The 16332-nt window shown below is 43.3% G+C and overlaps 1 protein-coding gene across 2 annotated transcripts in view; it reads right to left on the reverse strand.

The window, feature by feature from the left end:
- enox1 (ecto-NOX disulfide-thiol exchanger 1) overlaps positions 1-16332 on the reverse strand; it is a 112109-nt gene that overhangs the window by 11377 nt on the left and 84400 nt on the right. For both annotated transcript variants that reach the window (XM_084544683.1, XM_084544682.1), the window contains exons 9-13: positions 9244-9350; positions 5548-5665; positions 4568-4779; positions 1533-1640; positions 209-265 (exon numbers count right to left, since the gene is read on the reverse strand). In XM_084544683.1, coding sequence (XP_084400809.1) covers positions 209-265; positions 1533-1640; positions 4568-4779; positions 5548-5665; positions 9244-9350 — 602 coding nt within the window. The remainder of the gene's footprint in view (positions 1-208; positions 266-1532; positions 1641-4567; positions 4780-5547; positions 5666-9243; positions 9351-16332) is intronic.

Below are 16332 nucleotides of genomic sequence, written 5' to 3' on the forward strand. Positions count from 1 at the left end.
AGAAAAATGTATGTGCATTCAGTCCATTTTCTGCATTCATGTCTAGGTAATCTGTTTCTAAAAAGAAAGCATCGTCTGGATCACAAAAGAAAAGCATCAGATCCACTCTTCCCTGAAGGTGTTTGCCTTGAAAAGCTGCATTCAGCTGCAAATCAGATACGCCGTCGGTTCATTTTGAGACGAGGTGCTAATCGTTTCCGTTCTTTACCTTTTCGTGTAGCTCTCCGTTCGTCCCGTCCACGGCCTCACCGTTACTGCTCAGCAGCTGCAGAGACGCAAAGAGAGAGAGAAAACAGGACGATTTGATGAGTTGCGAGGGGAGAACAAAAAGGACTGTTTGTTTGCTTTGCTGTTTTATGCATCGCGTCTCTGTTGGAGGAGAATGAACACAAAGCTCAGACTTTCCGTAGAGGAGAGTCAGTCAGCCAGAGCAGAAGATGTTTGTCTGCTATATTTGTACGTGGAGAAAACACTGACACCGATAAATCCCCTCCAGAAAGAAAATCTAAAACATTGACAACTTAATGGAGGAAAAGGACTTATTTGACATAAAGCGAACCAGTCCTAGGGAGTACTGGAAGGTTTCACCCCCTCATTAACGCGACTTCTTTTGACATCGTCATGTGAAACACTGACCCAGTTAGCAGTGGACTGGTGAAGCTACAGAAGCGCAGATTTGTTTTTTGTCTCCCCTTCTTGGCAGTCCCGCAAAAAACACCTCAGCGTTGATCACATTTGTGACGGCAATCCTTTCAACGAAGGAGTTTCTCTTTCATCTGGAACGTCTGAAACTGTTTTTAAAGGCTTTCTAAGTTCTGCTTCGTTCTTCCCGACCACCAAAGATGTTTCCTGCACAGTCTCCACCGCACTTGTAGGCTGCTACTACGACTCCATCTTTACACCTGCTCTCCCGTCAAGCTTTGGCAAACAATCGTAGCTTGTTGGCGTTAACTAGCACTACCGCTTTTTCCCTTCATGACACCTTTAAGGAGGAGAAATAAATTAAATTATATCATAGTCTTGCTGAATCTAGACGCTCCATTTCTTTGATCATTATTCATTTAACCTGTAGTTAGTTGGATTCAGTGATTGCAGAAAGCGCCACGGGTCAGAGGCGCCACGGCGTTCGTCCATCTTTACACGCACTCTTTAAAGTAGCCTGTCTGATTTTTATCCAGCACCACCACTCAGTCCACAAGTATTTATAGACCACACACACACACACACACACACACATATACACTGTCTCGGGTCACACCACTCTCCTCTCAGCAGGGGAACGCAGAAAAACATCCTGGCAGGGCTGTTGCCATAGCAGCCCCCGTGTCCTTCCAACCCCCTTCATCCCTCCGTCATATTGAACCTGCGAGTGTCTGCGCTGTTCCATTACACCGGCCGTGAAGGAGCCACAGAGACAGGAAAACACTCTGCAGAAGAGAGCTGCTGATTGTGACGTTACTCTCGTGTTAAGTGTGGCCTTCCTGGACGTTAGAGAGCACGTCAAAGCAGAACCGCCGGGTGGAAGCACGCACCTTGTCCCGGAGGCCGAGCACCTCCCCCTCCAGGTGGCGGTGCTCCTCTCTCGCCTGCTCCAGCTCAGCTTCTTTACTCGTCAGCTTCTCCTGCAGACTCAGGAGTTGCTGGAAGGGGAAAAAAAACACAGACACACACACACACATATCTCTTTAGGACGGAATTCAATCAGGACACAACATCTCTGAACGGAGGAAATTTTGTTAGATATTTACATCAGCCTTTCACTGTAGCTGTCCTGCCTGGCAACCTGGATGTCCCAATACCCCCCAAAGCATCCTGGATAAAAATTGCTTGGCAAGAACACATCCCCATCAGTGGACTGTACTTGGTCTGAAGCGTATTTAAAGCTGGAACACCCTAATTTCCCCACAGGGATAAATAAAGTCCTATCTTATCTTATCTGCTGCGGCCCTCATACATTAATTTACAGTAAGTGAGGCGCGTATTAAGTATTGTTGCATCGTTGGATGTGTAGTTTTACTTCAGTAAAAAGCCCACACCCTAAAAAAAACGCACTGCCCCCACAGGCTTGTACAGTAGACACTAGGCATGATGGGTGCATCACTTCATCTGCCTCTCTTCTTACCCTGATGGTTCTCCACTATCCTTCCAGTTTTTAATAATGCGTTGGACAGTTCTTAACCCAGTTTTAGTAGTTTCTACAATCTCCTTAGATGTTTCCTCTGCTTGATGCATGCCAATGATTTGACCCTTCTCAAACAGACTAACATCTTTTCCACGACCACAGGATGTGTCTTTAGACATGGTTGTTGAAGAAATGAGAAGCTGCTCATTGCATCAGTTGGGGTTAAATAACTTGTTGTCAGCTGAAAGATAATCACCCATGCAGGAATTATCCAATAGGAGGCTCCTACCTATTTGATTAGTTAAACCCAGGTAGAGACTTTTTTTTTCATCAAAAAAAAAAGAAAAAAGAAAAAACCTGTAATAAAGTATATTAAGGTAATATTTATTTGAGCAAAGCATTCATTTTGTTTTGTCATGGAGGGTCGTCTGCACCGTGGGGGAACAAAAGCAGAAGCAGGTGACAAACGAGGAGCGACAGTAGCGTGACTTTCCCCTCACACTGTTAGAAGTCAGCTAGGCAACACATTTGCAACGGGCAGGCTGTGTGTGTGTGTGTGTGTGTGTGTGTGTGTGTGTGTGTGTGCGCGTGTGTGTGTGTCTCTAATGTGCCTCGCTCTATCAGCGCTGTCACTTCAGATAGAGGAAGACACGGAGTCGAGTCAAATCAGGCTAACTCGTGGCAACTCGTCGCTCCGTGCTCTGACAAAGCTTTGAGTGCTGCTTCATGAAATCAGTGAAGCAAGGGATTATGGGAGAGCTCAGAGGAAAAAAAAAAAAAAAACACTGTTTGCTGTTTTTGTTTGCTCGTGGAAGACACACACAGGAGTTAGCGGTGAGGAGAGAGGTGTCGTCACGTGATAGTTGTGGGTTTAGTTCAAAACAGCAGCATTTGGATCAGTATAGTGACCTGTAGGCCACCTGTTGTATTTTCTCTTACGCATTCAAGAGTAACTTTGCACAAATAAAGTTTCTGGTCGTTTCTGGTTCTCTGAAGTCTTAAAGGTTATTCATGTTCTCCCTGTGACCGCACAAGTTTTCTCTGGCTTCAAGACATGCATGAAAGGTTGATCGGCGGATCTAAAATTAAATTAAAAGTGAACAAGATGTATTCCGACACACTGCAATCCTCTAACGCAGAGGTGTCAAACTCATTTTAGTACGGGGGCCACATACTGTACAGCCCAATTTGACCTCAAGCGGGCCGGATCAGTAATATGACAGAATAATAACCTATAAATAATAACAACTCCAAATGTTTCCCTTTGCTTTAGTGCAAAAAAGTACAAGCACATTATGAAAATGTTTGCAGTTAACGAGCTATCCTTTCACAAAAACCCATTGAACCTAAGGAGCATGTCTTTGGACGGTGGAAGGAAGTCAGAGTACCCGGAGAGAACCCACGCAGACACAGGGAGAACATGCAAACTCCACACAGGAAGACCCCAGATGGATTAAAACCCAGAACCTTCTTGCAGTAAGGCATCAGTGCTAACCCACAAAACCATAAAAAGGGCAATTTTGCTTCTTTGCTGTCTGCTGTTAGGGTCTGTGAGTTGTGTTCTGTCTCTGACTAAAACACTGGATGCATCAGGATCAGCAGTTAAATTTACTAAGAAACTGCAGTCGGTGTCTTCTTTGCAAATTCGTGCCGTAGGCCAGATTGGACCCTCCGGTGGGCCAGCTGTGGCCCACGGGCCATATGTTTGGCAGCCTCTCTCTAAAAGGGAACCATCTCCAGATGTTGGACGGACGGATCATCAAACACGTCCAAAACGAGCCTCGCCTCACTTTACAAAGTCGGTACCAGCTTCGGATAATTTCCGGGACACGTTCCTCATCATCATCTCCTAAAAGTAATTTAGGTGTAAAAATCATATTTCCAAGAAATTCCTCTGCAGTTTTGTCTTCTAAAAGTCCCGTTTGGAACTGAAGAAGCTACTTGGTAGAGTAGCGAACCCCAACAAGTCCGGTTTCTTAATTTTTTTTTGGATGAACCATGACCTGGATGAATGGGAACCCTCACTGGAGAAAGGGTTTGTTATAATTATAGAAGCACAGGCTCATTTGTTCTAAGTTTTTAATTTAAAAATAAAAGACTACTTATTTTACAGGTCTGGTCTGGGGACATATGTATTTGGAGGTATCTTATAGCTGCTGGGTGAAATCATTTGATTTATTAATCACATTTGAACTTTTCAACTGCAGCTAAAAACATCAGGTCACTTCACCCGTGGTTATTAAGCAAATCTATAAATGTATTAATGCCGAGTGTGCAGAGCACTTGGGTGACACTGATGACTATTTTTTTTTAAATAATGTTCATTTCTGTTGCACCAAAGAGCATTTTAGGGCATTTTAGAAAAGCCATCACGTGTCCCTCTTACGAGGCTTGATCCTTGATAAGTCCAGGAGAAGAAGAAGAGCTCGGTGCAGAGAAACCTACCTGCTGCATATTGTGCATGCTCTGCTGCAGCAGCTGGATCTGAGCCTCTGGACTGTGAGCATGCGGGTGCGTTTGCACGTGGTCGTCCTCGGGACGGCTGGCTCGGCACTGCTCCTTCCTCAGGAGCTCCACCTCGTTCCTGTAGGCGTCCAGCTGCCAGCGCAGGGAGTCGTTCTCCTCCTTCAGGGACGCCTGAGTCTGATCGCACGCTCCTGCAGGAAAGGAAGGGAATTTAGAATCACCGATGGACCTAACCAGCATGTCTTTGGACGGTGGGAGGAAGCTGGAGTAGAACATGCAAACCCCACACAGAAAGGAACCAGTCGGCCGATGGATTAGAACCAAGAACCTTCTTGCTGTGAGGCATCAGTGCTGGAAGAAAGGTTTAGCTCCGTTCTCAGCTGATTTGACTCAGCAATACCTGATTTTTAAAATGCCACGTGTGCTATATACTTAATATGTAGATCTATAAAACACCCAACAGTCTATTTCTAATGTTCTGCTTTTGTGTAAACTGCAAAATTCAGTTTTTACACCTCAGAGACTGATCATTTATATTGCACGGCATCTATTTTCTATCTCTCTTTGGGTTAGGGAGTCTTTTCGGGGCTTTATCTTCGTGCGAATGAAGGCCTCAAGAACAGGGAAGGGACAGGTTGCAGTGTTTGGTGCCTGCCCTTGAACAAATTTACAAAGACCTTGAAGTTATTTTAAATTAAGACTGAAGCCTTAACTTAATTTGGGACTTTTTATTCTCATCTTGCGTCATACTCTACATTATCTCCTTTATTCTTACCATTTTAAAGTTAAAGCATGTCTTTTTTAATAGTACCATTCATGTCTCAAATGGACCAGCTTGGATTGAGAATGGGCCTTAGTTTTAACTTCAGAAACATCTAACGTTTAGTGACTTGGTGCATGACCGAGACAAAGGAACGAACACGAGGCAGAAATGTGACGTCAACGCCGGCCCGTCGTACCGTTCTCCTCGGTGCGCATCCTCTTGCAGGGGTTTTCGTCCAAGTCGTCGTCCGACATCTCCATCTCCTCCTCCCGTCTGATGCCCATGATCTCCTCGCTGTGGGCGTTTCTCAGCTCCTGAAACAATCACAGCCAGCAGAGCGACAGCACTCCTCAGCACACTCATGAAGCCCTGGGGATGTCCTGCACACTGTCACACTGCGCATTACCACTCAGTGCACCGGGAGTGAAGCGAGTAATAAGACGGGGCCGCAGGGGGTGAAGAGTGCCCGTGTGTGGGGGACGAATAAGGAGGTGCAAATAAACCCCCCCAGGTGGTGACTTTCTTCCTCTCTTGCTTCTGTTCTGCTTATAAATTGAAGGTTTACTGATTCTGTGATTGTTGCTGCGTGCAGTAGTGAATATAAAAAGGACTTAAGTTCCTAAAATGGGCCTTTTTGCCACCTTCTCTCCATCTGTTGCACTAGAAAGCTGCAGCTACTGTAGCTTAAAACCACCAATGACACCGGTGATCCCGCTGCAACGTAACGTTCTTCTGGGAAACACGGGTCCCTACGTGGATGTTGCTTCGATGCCTCCACCTGAACACTGTTGCACCACCAGCATGGCAGCCTTATGGTGCCACGTGTTCCCCAGAGAGGCGTCTTCGTGAACTAGCTCTGATGCTCACCGTCCCCGTTATAGGAGCTTTCGTCAGTGGACGGGAGTCAGCACCACTCCGTTTACTGACGACTTTCTATCAGAAACAGCTTTAACTTCTTCAGCTATTTAAACTACAGTAGCTCATGTGTTGAATTGGCATTCGCTCCCCACGTGCATCAGTGAGTTTTGGCCGTCCATGACCCCGCTGCCGCAACCACCTCCTATCCTTCCTCGGACCACTTTCAATAGGTACCAACCACTGCCGATAGAGAACACACTAGCAGAGCTTCAGTTTTGTTGATGCTCTGACCTAGCCGTCTACCTATCTCAATCTGGTCCTTGTCGAAGTCTGTCTAATCCTTTCTCTTGGCCACTTTTCCTGCTTCTAATATCATCTTTGAGGACAATGAGTTGTCACAGCCAGATAGTCGTAACGTTAAGGCTGACCGGTATACTGCACGTTAGGCCTTCTGCTTTAGAGGAATCTCTTTACTGCCCACAAAGTCCCCCCAGACTAAAGCGGAATAGCTGCAAAAAAGCTCTATTCTCTCATGATAAACTACGGTTTTAATAGAAGAATAAACAAGGACATTCACTCATTCATCTTCTGTAACTGCTTGTCCTCTGGAGGCTCAATTTAGAATCACCAATGAACCTAACGAGCATGTCGTTGGACGGTGGGAGGAAGCTGGAGAACCTGGAGGGAACCCACGCATGAAGACTCAACCCGGTTGGCTGATGGATTAGAAGCCACAACCTTGTTGCTGTGCCGCCCATAAATAAGGACATTTGTATTTTTAATATATGCATTTAGTTGCATTATGAAGATCAGAAGTAACCTGATCTGATTGAATTCAAGAACAGCAAACATAAGGAAACAAAACTCCATAAAATTATACTCATTTTATGGAGTTTTATGTAAAATAAATAAATGAAAATCCTTGTTGCCCGCTTCACAACTGCATTTTCCATCGTTCCCCACTGTTTTTCATAAACTTTAAGCACTCATAAAGTGAGGATCATGCGTTTGAAAGGGTAGCGGTAGGAAATCCTGCCTCCTAATCAGATCTCTACCACATTTTCATCGTATTCATTATCTCTTCATTCGTGAGCTGTTATTTCACGGCACATCTCTGACACCCATTTCCACAGAGAGAGGGGAAAAAAAACATAAAAAACAAAAACCACACGGCCTGTTTCCACACACTCAGCAAAACCGCTGCCGTTGCTATAGAGATGTGGGTAGGTGTAGACTTACCACAGATACTAGCCATTAAAGGAGGGGCTCACGGGGAGACTGCAGCAGATGGGCTGCCTCTTACCTCGTTTTTCTTTTTTCAATTCAAAACTATGGAGTTTTTTTTCAGTGCAGACATTTTTGATTTCTCAACGAGGGTTATTAAATGTGGCTCAGGTCCATTAAGTGCCTCTGTTCACCATAAAAATAAACCAGCATGTACAAAAGAAGGACGTACTGTAAGTGCAATGCAGCCGCCGTTCATGCACCTGTGACTAGCCATTACAAAGGTGGATTTTAGGTAACAGTTCATGATTCAGAATTAATTTTAGCTGCAGAAGAAATAAAATGCATGAATAAAGTAAAACCAGACTAAGAATATAAACATGTTTAAGGGACAGTTGTAGGATGAGGTGTCAAAATGCCTTCAGATCAGATCAGATCATGAGGATTTAGAGCCATTAGTGACATTTTTATCCAAACACAGCTCAAATTTTATCCGAAAACGTGCCAATTAACTCGAATTTCCATGCGTAACTTTTGTAAATGTAAGCTGGAGCTGATTCTCCATTAAACCGCTGCAGAGGAAGAACACGCAACAAGACGGTTTAGCTGAAATAAGTCTAGTTAGAGCTCAAACTGTGGGAAAGTACGTAGAACATGTCATTTATGCGCAGGCCCTGCACTTTGTATTCATTCAGAAGCCACATTTAACAACTCAGCCAAGAGTAAAATCAACCTCGAGATATTTTCATGCTTGTTTAAAATTGTTTGGCGCGTCTCCCTTTTTTTTTTAGATGCACAAATTCAAAATCTTTTTCTACACTTCGAAGTTCCCAGGAAATAAAACACTCTTGATAAAACTAATTTGTGCAATGTAAGTACAGAAATTCTATTACTGAATAATTAATATCTGCAAATTGATTTATAATCTGCATGTGGTTTTGTGAAGTCAGCACGCTCTCTGCGCTTATTACACCAGATTAAATAAATCTGTTGGTGATTGGAGAAGGAAAAAGGTAAACTACTGTTCTGAATTTAATGTATTAATGTAAAATTTAACATAAATACTTATGCTACTCAGACATATAGAAACAAACTAAGTTTAAATCTCTACATGAAAATTAATCGTGCACAATACAGATCAAGATTTTTTTGGACTATTAGTCTCAAAATGCATAAACTGAAGCATTGCATCTAGTTTTTGTACATCTTATATCTCAGCTTCACCGGTCCTGTAGGTGCTCCTCTCCGCCTGTAGGGGGCGGTGTGCACCTCCTCACTTTGTTTTGCTTTTTAATTTGAAATAACAAAACATAACATCTTGGATTTTACCTCGTCTGATTGTTTGATTTGTTTTTATTCCTGCACATTTATTTATTTTTTTGTTGCTGCAGCGCGCCTTTACGAGATCCTCAAAATTACACCCAGAGTTCTCACGCTCCTTCTCGCTATCTAGATCTGACTCTGAATGATGAATAATTGATTAGAGACTTAACCCTGGAAATCACTGTTGCCATAGCAGCGCCTCACACTTTCGAGGAGGCGTCGGATCTTTGCTGTACATCCAAAGCAAAGGCGTGCGGGGAGAAGGGGAGGCTGAGGCGATCAGATCAGCTGCTGTCTGTCTGTCTGTCTGTCTGTCTGTCTGTGACGGTGAAGCATCCAGCAAAACAACAACAAGGGCACTGAGTACAACAAATCCTACAGGGCTGCCTGTCAGCTCGCTCTCCTGAGGACTCAGAGGGGTCTGCAGAGAAGAAAGCGGCGGGGCCCCGGGGTGGGAGGAGAGAACACAAGAAGAAGGTATACCAACCTCACACTGCTTGCGCCAAATGTCTATGTTCTTGCGCTGTGCTTTTGAGAAATGGTCCCATGCCTTTTGCCTGGTGGCGGCGGTGAAAACGGCGGTGATCTGCTCGACTTTGGGGTGAACAGGGAGGAGGAGGAGGAAGAGGAGGAGGGAGGAGGAAGGAGGAAGGAGGGGGGGTCAAGACAAAACAAGCCATTTATGTAGCGTGGTAGCACTGACTGAGGCTCGTACAGCAGACAGAGGAGAGACCGTGGACATACACTGACCTCAGGCTGGTGGGGTGGTGGTGGTGGTGGTGTAGGGGGGGCTGAGTCTTCATCATTTGCTCAGGTCAGACTCCACCGTAAGTTCAAACCTGACACGTCCTGATTAAAAATCTCAGTGCCGATTCTTTTAATCTTTTTAGATTGATGTTAATGTTGCTCAGGGACGAGCAGGACAAATGATCCTGAGCATGAGGGGCCGCAACAGTGGCTACGTTTACATGGACACTAGTAATCAGAACAAAAACACCTCATGTGACCACCTGAACCATCAGATTGATTGAGAGGGATGGTGTAAACATTTGATTCTCCTTCCTAACAACCACGTAAACACCTGATCTGCTGGTTTCTCTCTTTTTTGGAACAAATCCATTCCTTCTGCGCATGTTTGCTCCACGTGGGGTAAAACTTCAGGTGATGAGTTTCCAGATGGGACAGAAAAACAACCAGCTGCTGGAGCAAGATTTTCAAAAGATGAACAAAGCTGGAATCCATTTGGAGACGTCTTGGTTCATCTTCTTCTATTAAATCAATTCATGGTTGTCAGTGAAGTTTTGGGGAAAAACTACTTCTTCTCATCTTTCCTGCAGATTTCATGCTCCACAGCAGCTGAAGATTAGAGTTCTATAGTTACTGACGTTTTTGGGGGCACGTAAACACATATATCAACTTACATGCACCAATCAGGCATAACATTATGACCACCTTCCTAATATCGTGTGGGTCTCTCTTGTGGTGACTAATCAGAGAATGGACATGGTCCTTCTGATGGTGTCCTGTGGTGTCTGGAGACAGAATATTGTTAGTGGGGGGTGGGGTCTTTGAGGGGAGGGGCCTTTGTGGATCATCCCACAGATATTTGATCAGTTTGGGATCTAGTGAATTTGGAGGCCAGGTCAACACCTTGTGCTGTTCTTCATGTTTTTTTTGTGTTTTTGTGGCTGCATCCTGCCGGGTGATTGCTGCTGCCATCAAGGAGTGTCATTGCTATGGGGTGGGGGTGCCTGGTCTGGCCTGGTCTGGTCTAGGTGGGTGCTACATGTCTAAGTAACATCCACATGAATGAATGAATGCCAGGTCCAAAAGTTTCCCAGCAGAACATTGAATTGTCACAAGATGGTCAGTGTTATTCACTTCTCCTGTCAGCGGTCATAATGTTGTGGCTGATCGGTGTATCAGATCATTCTATTTAGTGCCCTGTAAACAATTAAGCTGGGATATCTGATCAGAATGATTTGGGTTGAAGACACATTGCCCATGTAAACATAGCCACTCGATAAGAACCTTAAGTCATCAACTGCTGCCTATGAAGTTGGAATAAAATAAATGATTGTGACGGTGTGATCTATTCTTGATAGATAAAGTGTATATCTTCCAAACATACAACTGTTGTGTATAAATAGGGATAAAAAAGAGGAATGTGTCAGAAAACCAGCTTTATGGGCAACGGTGCATAAATCCGGTCTCATTAGATGAACATGAACTCCTGCAGAGTCCTGACTCACTGAGCAGATGATGACAGAATGACTGCATGTGGTGCCTCTTTAAAGAACAGCCCCCAACCCCCCCAAACAAAAACAAAAAAAAATGTATCTACAGAATAAATCTCTTTAACATCCTTTAAATATTATATCATTTGAAATCAACAGAAACGTGGAGCGAAACCTCCAAAATGACTGAGACGTGACAAACGATGCGACTAACAAATGAAGTAAGAAAACACTGATGTCATTATTAATACTGACGGCTCATTCAGAGAAACCCCAGGTTTACATCAGCCCGGTGATTATGTGCGTCTGTGACATAAAGGTGTACAGCTCCTGCAGCTCTCCACACAAACATGGTGTTTCAAGAAAGGAAAAGTCTGTTGTGTTTCTTTGCTTCCTAAACAACAAATATATATATATATTTATATTTTAATTACACTTTCTGAATTAATGTGGTCCGTAGAGAGAAGGAACACAACACAAGCGAGAATGAAATCTCCAGTCTCGCGTTGCACTGATTAAATATTAAAAGGCTTTTCATCATCATACCTCAAGGCTCAGAGTGGGCTGGGGTATATTTTTTTCTTTTTTTTTGTCCTACTGTTTGCAAACATGATTTCTGCGTGGATGATTTCAAACGTCTCTGATTCTGACTGAAAGCCCTGGAACGAGCCTCGTGGCTGACGACATGGAGATCTACACTCTGATGGTCGACCGTATTCACTAGTGGACCAACTGAAGGTGCATCATTAAACTGGTCGGCGTTGCAGTGGCTCAGGAGGGAAGCTCTGGCGCTAAGCTGCTCCACCAAATCTGACTTCAGAAAAGAAACCGTGAAAAAGATCCCTTGCTCAAACTTTGTTTCCCGAGCTAAGCCGCCCGGACCGAATAAAACATAATAATGTGTGTGTCCTACTAGGAAACAGCATGAGCATCTGAGCAGGAATTAAAATCCTGGCTAAGATAATTAGCCCCTGTCAAAAAAATACCACGACTAGAGTCATGTGTCATTTCATTCTCTGTCAGTTAATCCAAGCTATTTATTTATCTCTGTGTTATTAACTTGGTCTGGTGTGCTTTATCGACATTACCTGATTTAAAAGGGATATTTAGATCCGCGTATATCCATACAGTGGGAGTGAATGGGGCACCGAAACGCAGCCTCTAAATAACGCATTATCTGCTGCTAAACTCGTTCATTTCACCAATATTTTGTTATGATACGCTAGTGCTATTCTTCACTAAAATATTAGTGAAATGAACGAGTTTCACGGCAGATAATGCATTATTTAGAGGCTGCGTTTCGGTGCCCCAGTCACTTCCACCATATGGATATACGCTGATTTAAATATCTCCCGAACGACTCCAAATGACACAAAAGTTGTATGGGTGAGTAAACGATCGTATTTTATGCCAGAAATAAGGTAAAAAAAAACGGTAATTCCCCTTTAAAAACAATAATGATGATGCATTTAAAGTGTAAAATACAGATTAGATGCTCAATTAAAGGCAAATAATGAAGTTAAACTGAGTGAATTCAGATAAAAACGTGATTGTTCTGGTTGTTTTGAAGCTTTTCTTGAATGTTTGAGTCCTCTAGTTTATCTATTTGATCTCGACTGAAGTTCCGCGTTAGTGTACATCGAGTTCTGACACATACAGTCATTACCCAGCAACTATTCATTCATCTGTGTGCGATTAACTTGGTCTGGTGAGTTCATCGTTTGTTAGTTTTTTAGTTTCATCAACATTACTACGGTTAAAAACAATAATAATGTATTTAAAGAGTAATATAGGATAAAAGCTGCTCGATTAACTCAAATAATTAACTTAAACTCAGTGTAGTTATATAAATAAGTCATTGGTTTTAGCTGTTTTTGAACCTTTCCTGCATGTTTGATTGAATCCTCTCATTTTTAACCGACATGTGAGCCAATAAATTTGGTTTATTTGTCATTAACAGCAGATAGAGAAGGGGTGGGTCATGTCACCTTGGCTCTAGTGTCAATAACGTTTTAGTAGTTTTGTACTCTGGTGAAGGTGGTGTGCAAGTTTCAAGGCCTCATTCTGTGTCGGAAATGAGTCGTGTCAAAAACCATGTTTGTCTGGAAAGCTGTCGGAGGCTCTCACTCTCGCGCGAGTCCTCATTGATTCCGTGCGACGCCTGCACGGCCCAATGCGGGCACGTTAATGGCAAAAACAAGCCGGGCTGAAATAAACCGGAGTCCTCCTCCCGCGAGGCCGGTGTCGTGTGATGAGCCGGTCTCTCTCCTGGCCAGTGCTCTGTACTTACATCTCATCACCTGCAGCTTCACTTCCTTCAGGACTGACAAAGGCAACATTTCCCAAGAATGGATCGCGACCTTTCGACTCAATGCATGCACGATGCAGCATGCACGGTATGTCACAGCACATGTTTAAGGTTTAATTTGTGTGCAACAGTTGCTTTGAACGTTTGACAGTGCAGTTAGAAAAGTCTCGCCTCCATTCTGTGTGAAAATGCTGCCTTTTTAAAGTTTTGCTCTGACATTTGTTTCGCTGTCTCTCAAACATTTCTGTTTAATTCATTTGCCAAACCTGAATAAACACTAAGCCATGTCAATCAACACCTGTGTGCTCACAGCGCTCAGGACTTTCTCTGACAGAGATCAACAGACAACCACAAAAACTACAACAGCACTTTACTTACCCCTTAGCACCTCTTCTCACTCACCTTGTTTACATGTTATCATGCTTTGTATTTCACCATGAACCCGATGCATTAAATCTGCACTGAGCGATTTGATGCATGCTTGTTGCTGCATCTTTTAGAGCTTGTGAAGTACCTTTGCATTCACACAGTTAACATTTATCAATAAATCTGCCAACGAATGAATCAGATCTACTTCCGAATACTATTGGGTAGTTATATGTATAATACGGTTCCTAATTTATAAGCGTTGCATTTGTATTGTATGCAAAAATACATAAAGTTGTGTTCCCGAGGTCAGTGCTGTGTTCCTGTGAGTTCACTGCCCTCTAGTGGTCAAAAATCTCCAAATGCAGCTTTAAATGTAAAGATTCTGAGAAGCGAATGACTGATGGTTAACCAGGGGTTCACCAGAGCAGCATTAGATGACGTGCATTAACGTCAGTTGGCTGCGGCCGTCAGTCAACTGCGCTTTGGCATTTTTTTCTGCAGCCAGCCGGTGGGAAAGGTCAGAGCGCTGTCACGCTGCTGGCTCTGACTCCTCCGTGCGACTGACCTAATCGCCACCGAGCAGCGAGCTGAAGATAATGGAGCTGATGGTGAGACGGATGGGAAGGGGTTGTCATGGAGACTGGGCCCGAGATCCTCGCGGAGCAAATGACTTGCGTCGAGGCGGGCTTTAAAATGGATGTGGTGGAAATGGCTTCTTGGTCTGCGCCTCCGTAATCTGCGGCTGCACCTCTTCCTGCAGCAATCGTGGGTTCAGTCGAACTATATCCTGATGGGAATTGCAGGCAGATAATGCTGCTAATATTTATTAATCATGTCTCAACTAAAACGAATTCTATATTTTAAATAAATTTTCCATGTTTTAGACGATATCGGTGCACAACATTTCAAAATATATATATATAAATCCTCATCTTCAAGCCCTTTTCTTGTCGGTGCCAGCTGTCAGTGTTTGAAAAGATCTCGTAGTTTTTGTCCAGGATCAAATCCACCGCTCATTAGCCCAGATTACTTGACAAATGGTAAAGCATTAGAGGTGAGCTCTGCATATGGTATCAACATATTCTGTAATAACGCCAACTGTGTGACTCAATTAGACTTGTCAACAGTAGATAAAGCCTTCATTTTATGGCGTGTGCAGTGCAGAAAATTCTTTTTATAGACCTTTAAATGTGTAAACAGAGGCTTACTGTAGTTTAAAATTCACTGTGAATTCAATTGCGGTTTCAAAATACACCCGGTTTTAGTTTAATCAACTAACCAGAGGCATTTTTTTGCTTAAAATAAATGGCGAAACATTCTTTTTGTCAAAGAAACCTTGGGAGAGCTGAAGTAATGACCCTGTGATACAAAACAGAGCAGCATCCGTGGCGTGTGGCTATTAACTGATTGAGAGTGACACGAAATAAAAGGAGGAGCTGGGGTTGAGGTGGGCTGTGAAGCGGCTTCCTGTGGAAACACTGAAGGTAGGAACGGCTTAAAACAGCTTAAATTGAGGCGACCTGATTGAGGTTTGCCAACGGATGCCACGGCGGTGTTTGCTCTGCGTCGACTCAAATCGGTCAAATGTTTACAACCAACCCAACTCATACTCTGTTAGCCTGCTCATTAGTCTCTGCTGCTTTCTGTTTTTGTGTAACATCTTTTTATAGGTGCTTTTATAAGTGTTTTGCACCTTTTCTTTATTGTATTGTTTGTCTTTGCACTGTCTCTCATTCTTGCACTGTCTGAACCATAGACTGTATATAGAAAAGTGCATATGACAAAAGTGAAGCCAAAGCAAGTAGAGCTCCCCCTGGTGGCTGGCTGCAGTATAGGTCATAAGCTCCGCCTCCTCCATGTTAGTGGATGGGACTTGAGCTAAACTAAAACACTAAAATACACGTCAAATAATTTATTTTAAAGGATGGTTTCTGTCATTTTAGGTAGTTAATATAATGTGTTGATATATATTCAAGCGACAATCTTTTAGATAAGATTATAATCCAACATTTCCTCGTCGATATCGTGGCTCCACTCTCGGACCGTACTGATCAGACTCTGGCTCCAAAGTCGCAAGATGGGGCTGCCCGTATCCCCGGGAAAATAGCGTCAGTTTGGCTGATGCAAGGAAGTGGGGACGCATTGTACATATTTATATACAGTCTATGGTCTGGACCATTTGCACTGCTTTGTATTGTCTGCATAAACTTGCACAAGTGCACTTTATGCTCACTCCCGTGTATTTGTACTTAGTCCTATGTCTTCATGTAGCTCCATCGTCCTGGAGGAACATCGTCTCATCTCACTATGTGCTGCGCCTGCTATATATGGCTGAAATAACAATAAAAACCTCTTTGACTTTGACTCCTGTAATATCACTTTATCCATGATCCACCATGTCCTCTGAAGAAATACAAGCAAAACTTCTTCTTCTTCTTTTTATCTTTAACTGTTGACACGCTGGGGTTGTTAGGGCTCGTCAGCTGTAAGGCTTTAATTTAATTTAATCTTTTAAAAGTTCTAATATATATTTTCACATCTTTCTTTTGTTTAATCTGCTGAATTATTCATCGTTTTCGCTTCAAGGTGATGAAACACAGTGAAACATGGAATGAGCTGCCTGTAAAGTGAAGACTTACCTGAATAATTCTTCTCAGTTATT

Source organism: Chelon labrosus (assembly GCF_963514085.1).
Source record: "Chelon labrosus genome assembly, chromosome: 5".
NCBI classification, from domain to species: Eukaryota; Metazoa; Chordata; class Actinopteri; order Mugiliformes; family Mugilidae; genus Chelon; species Chelon labrosus.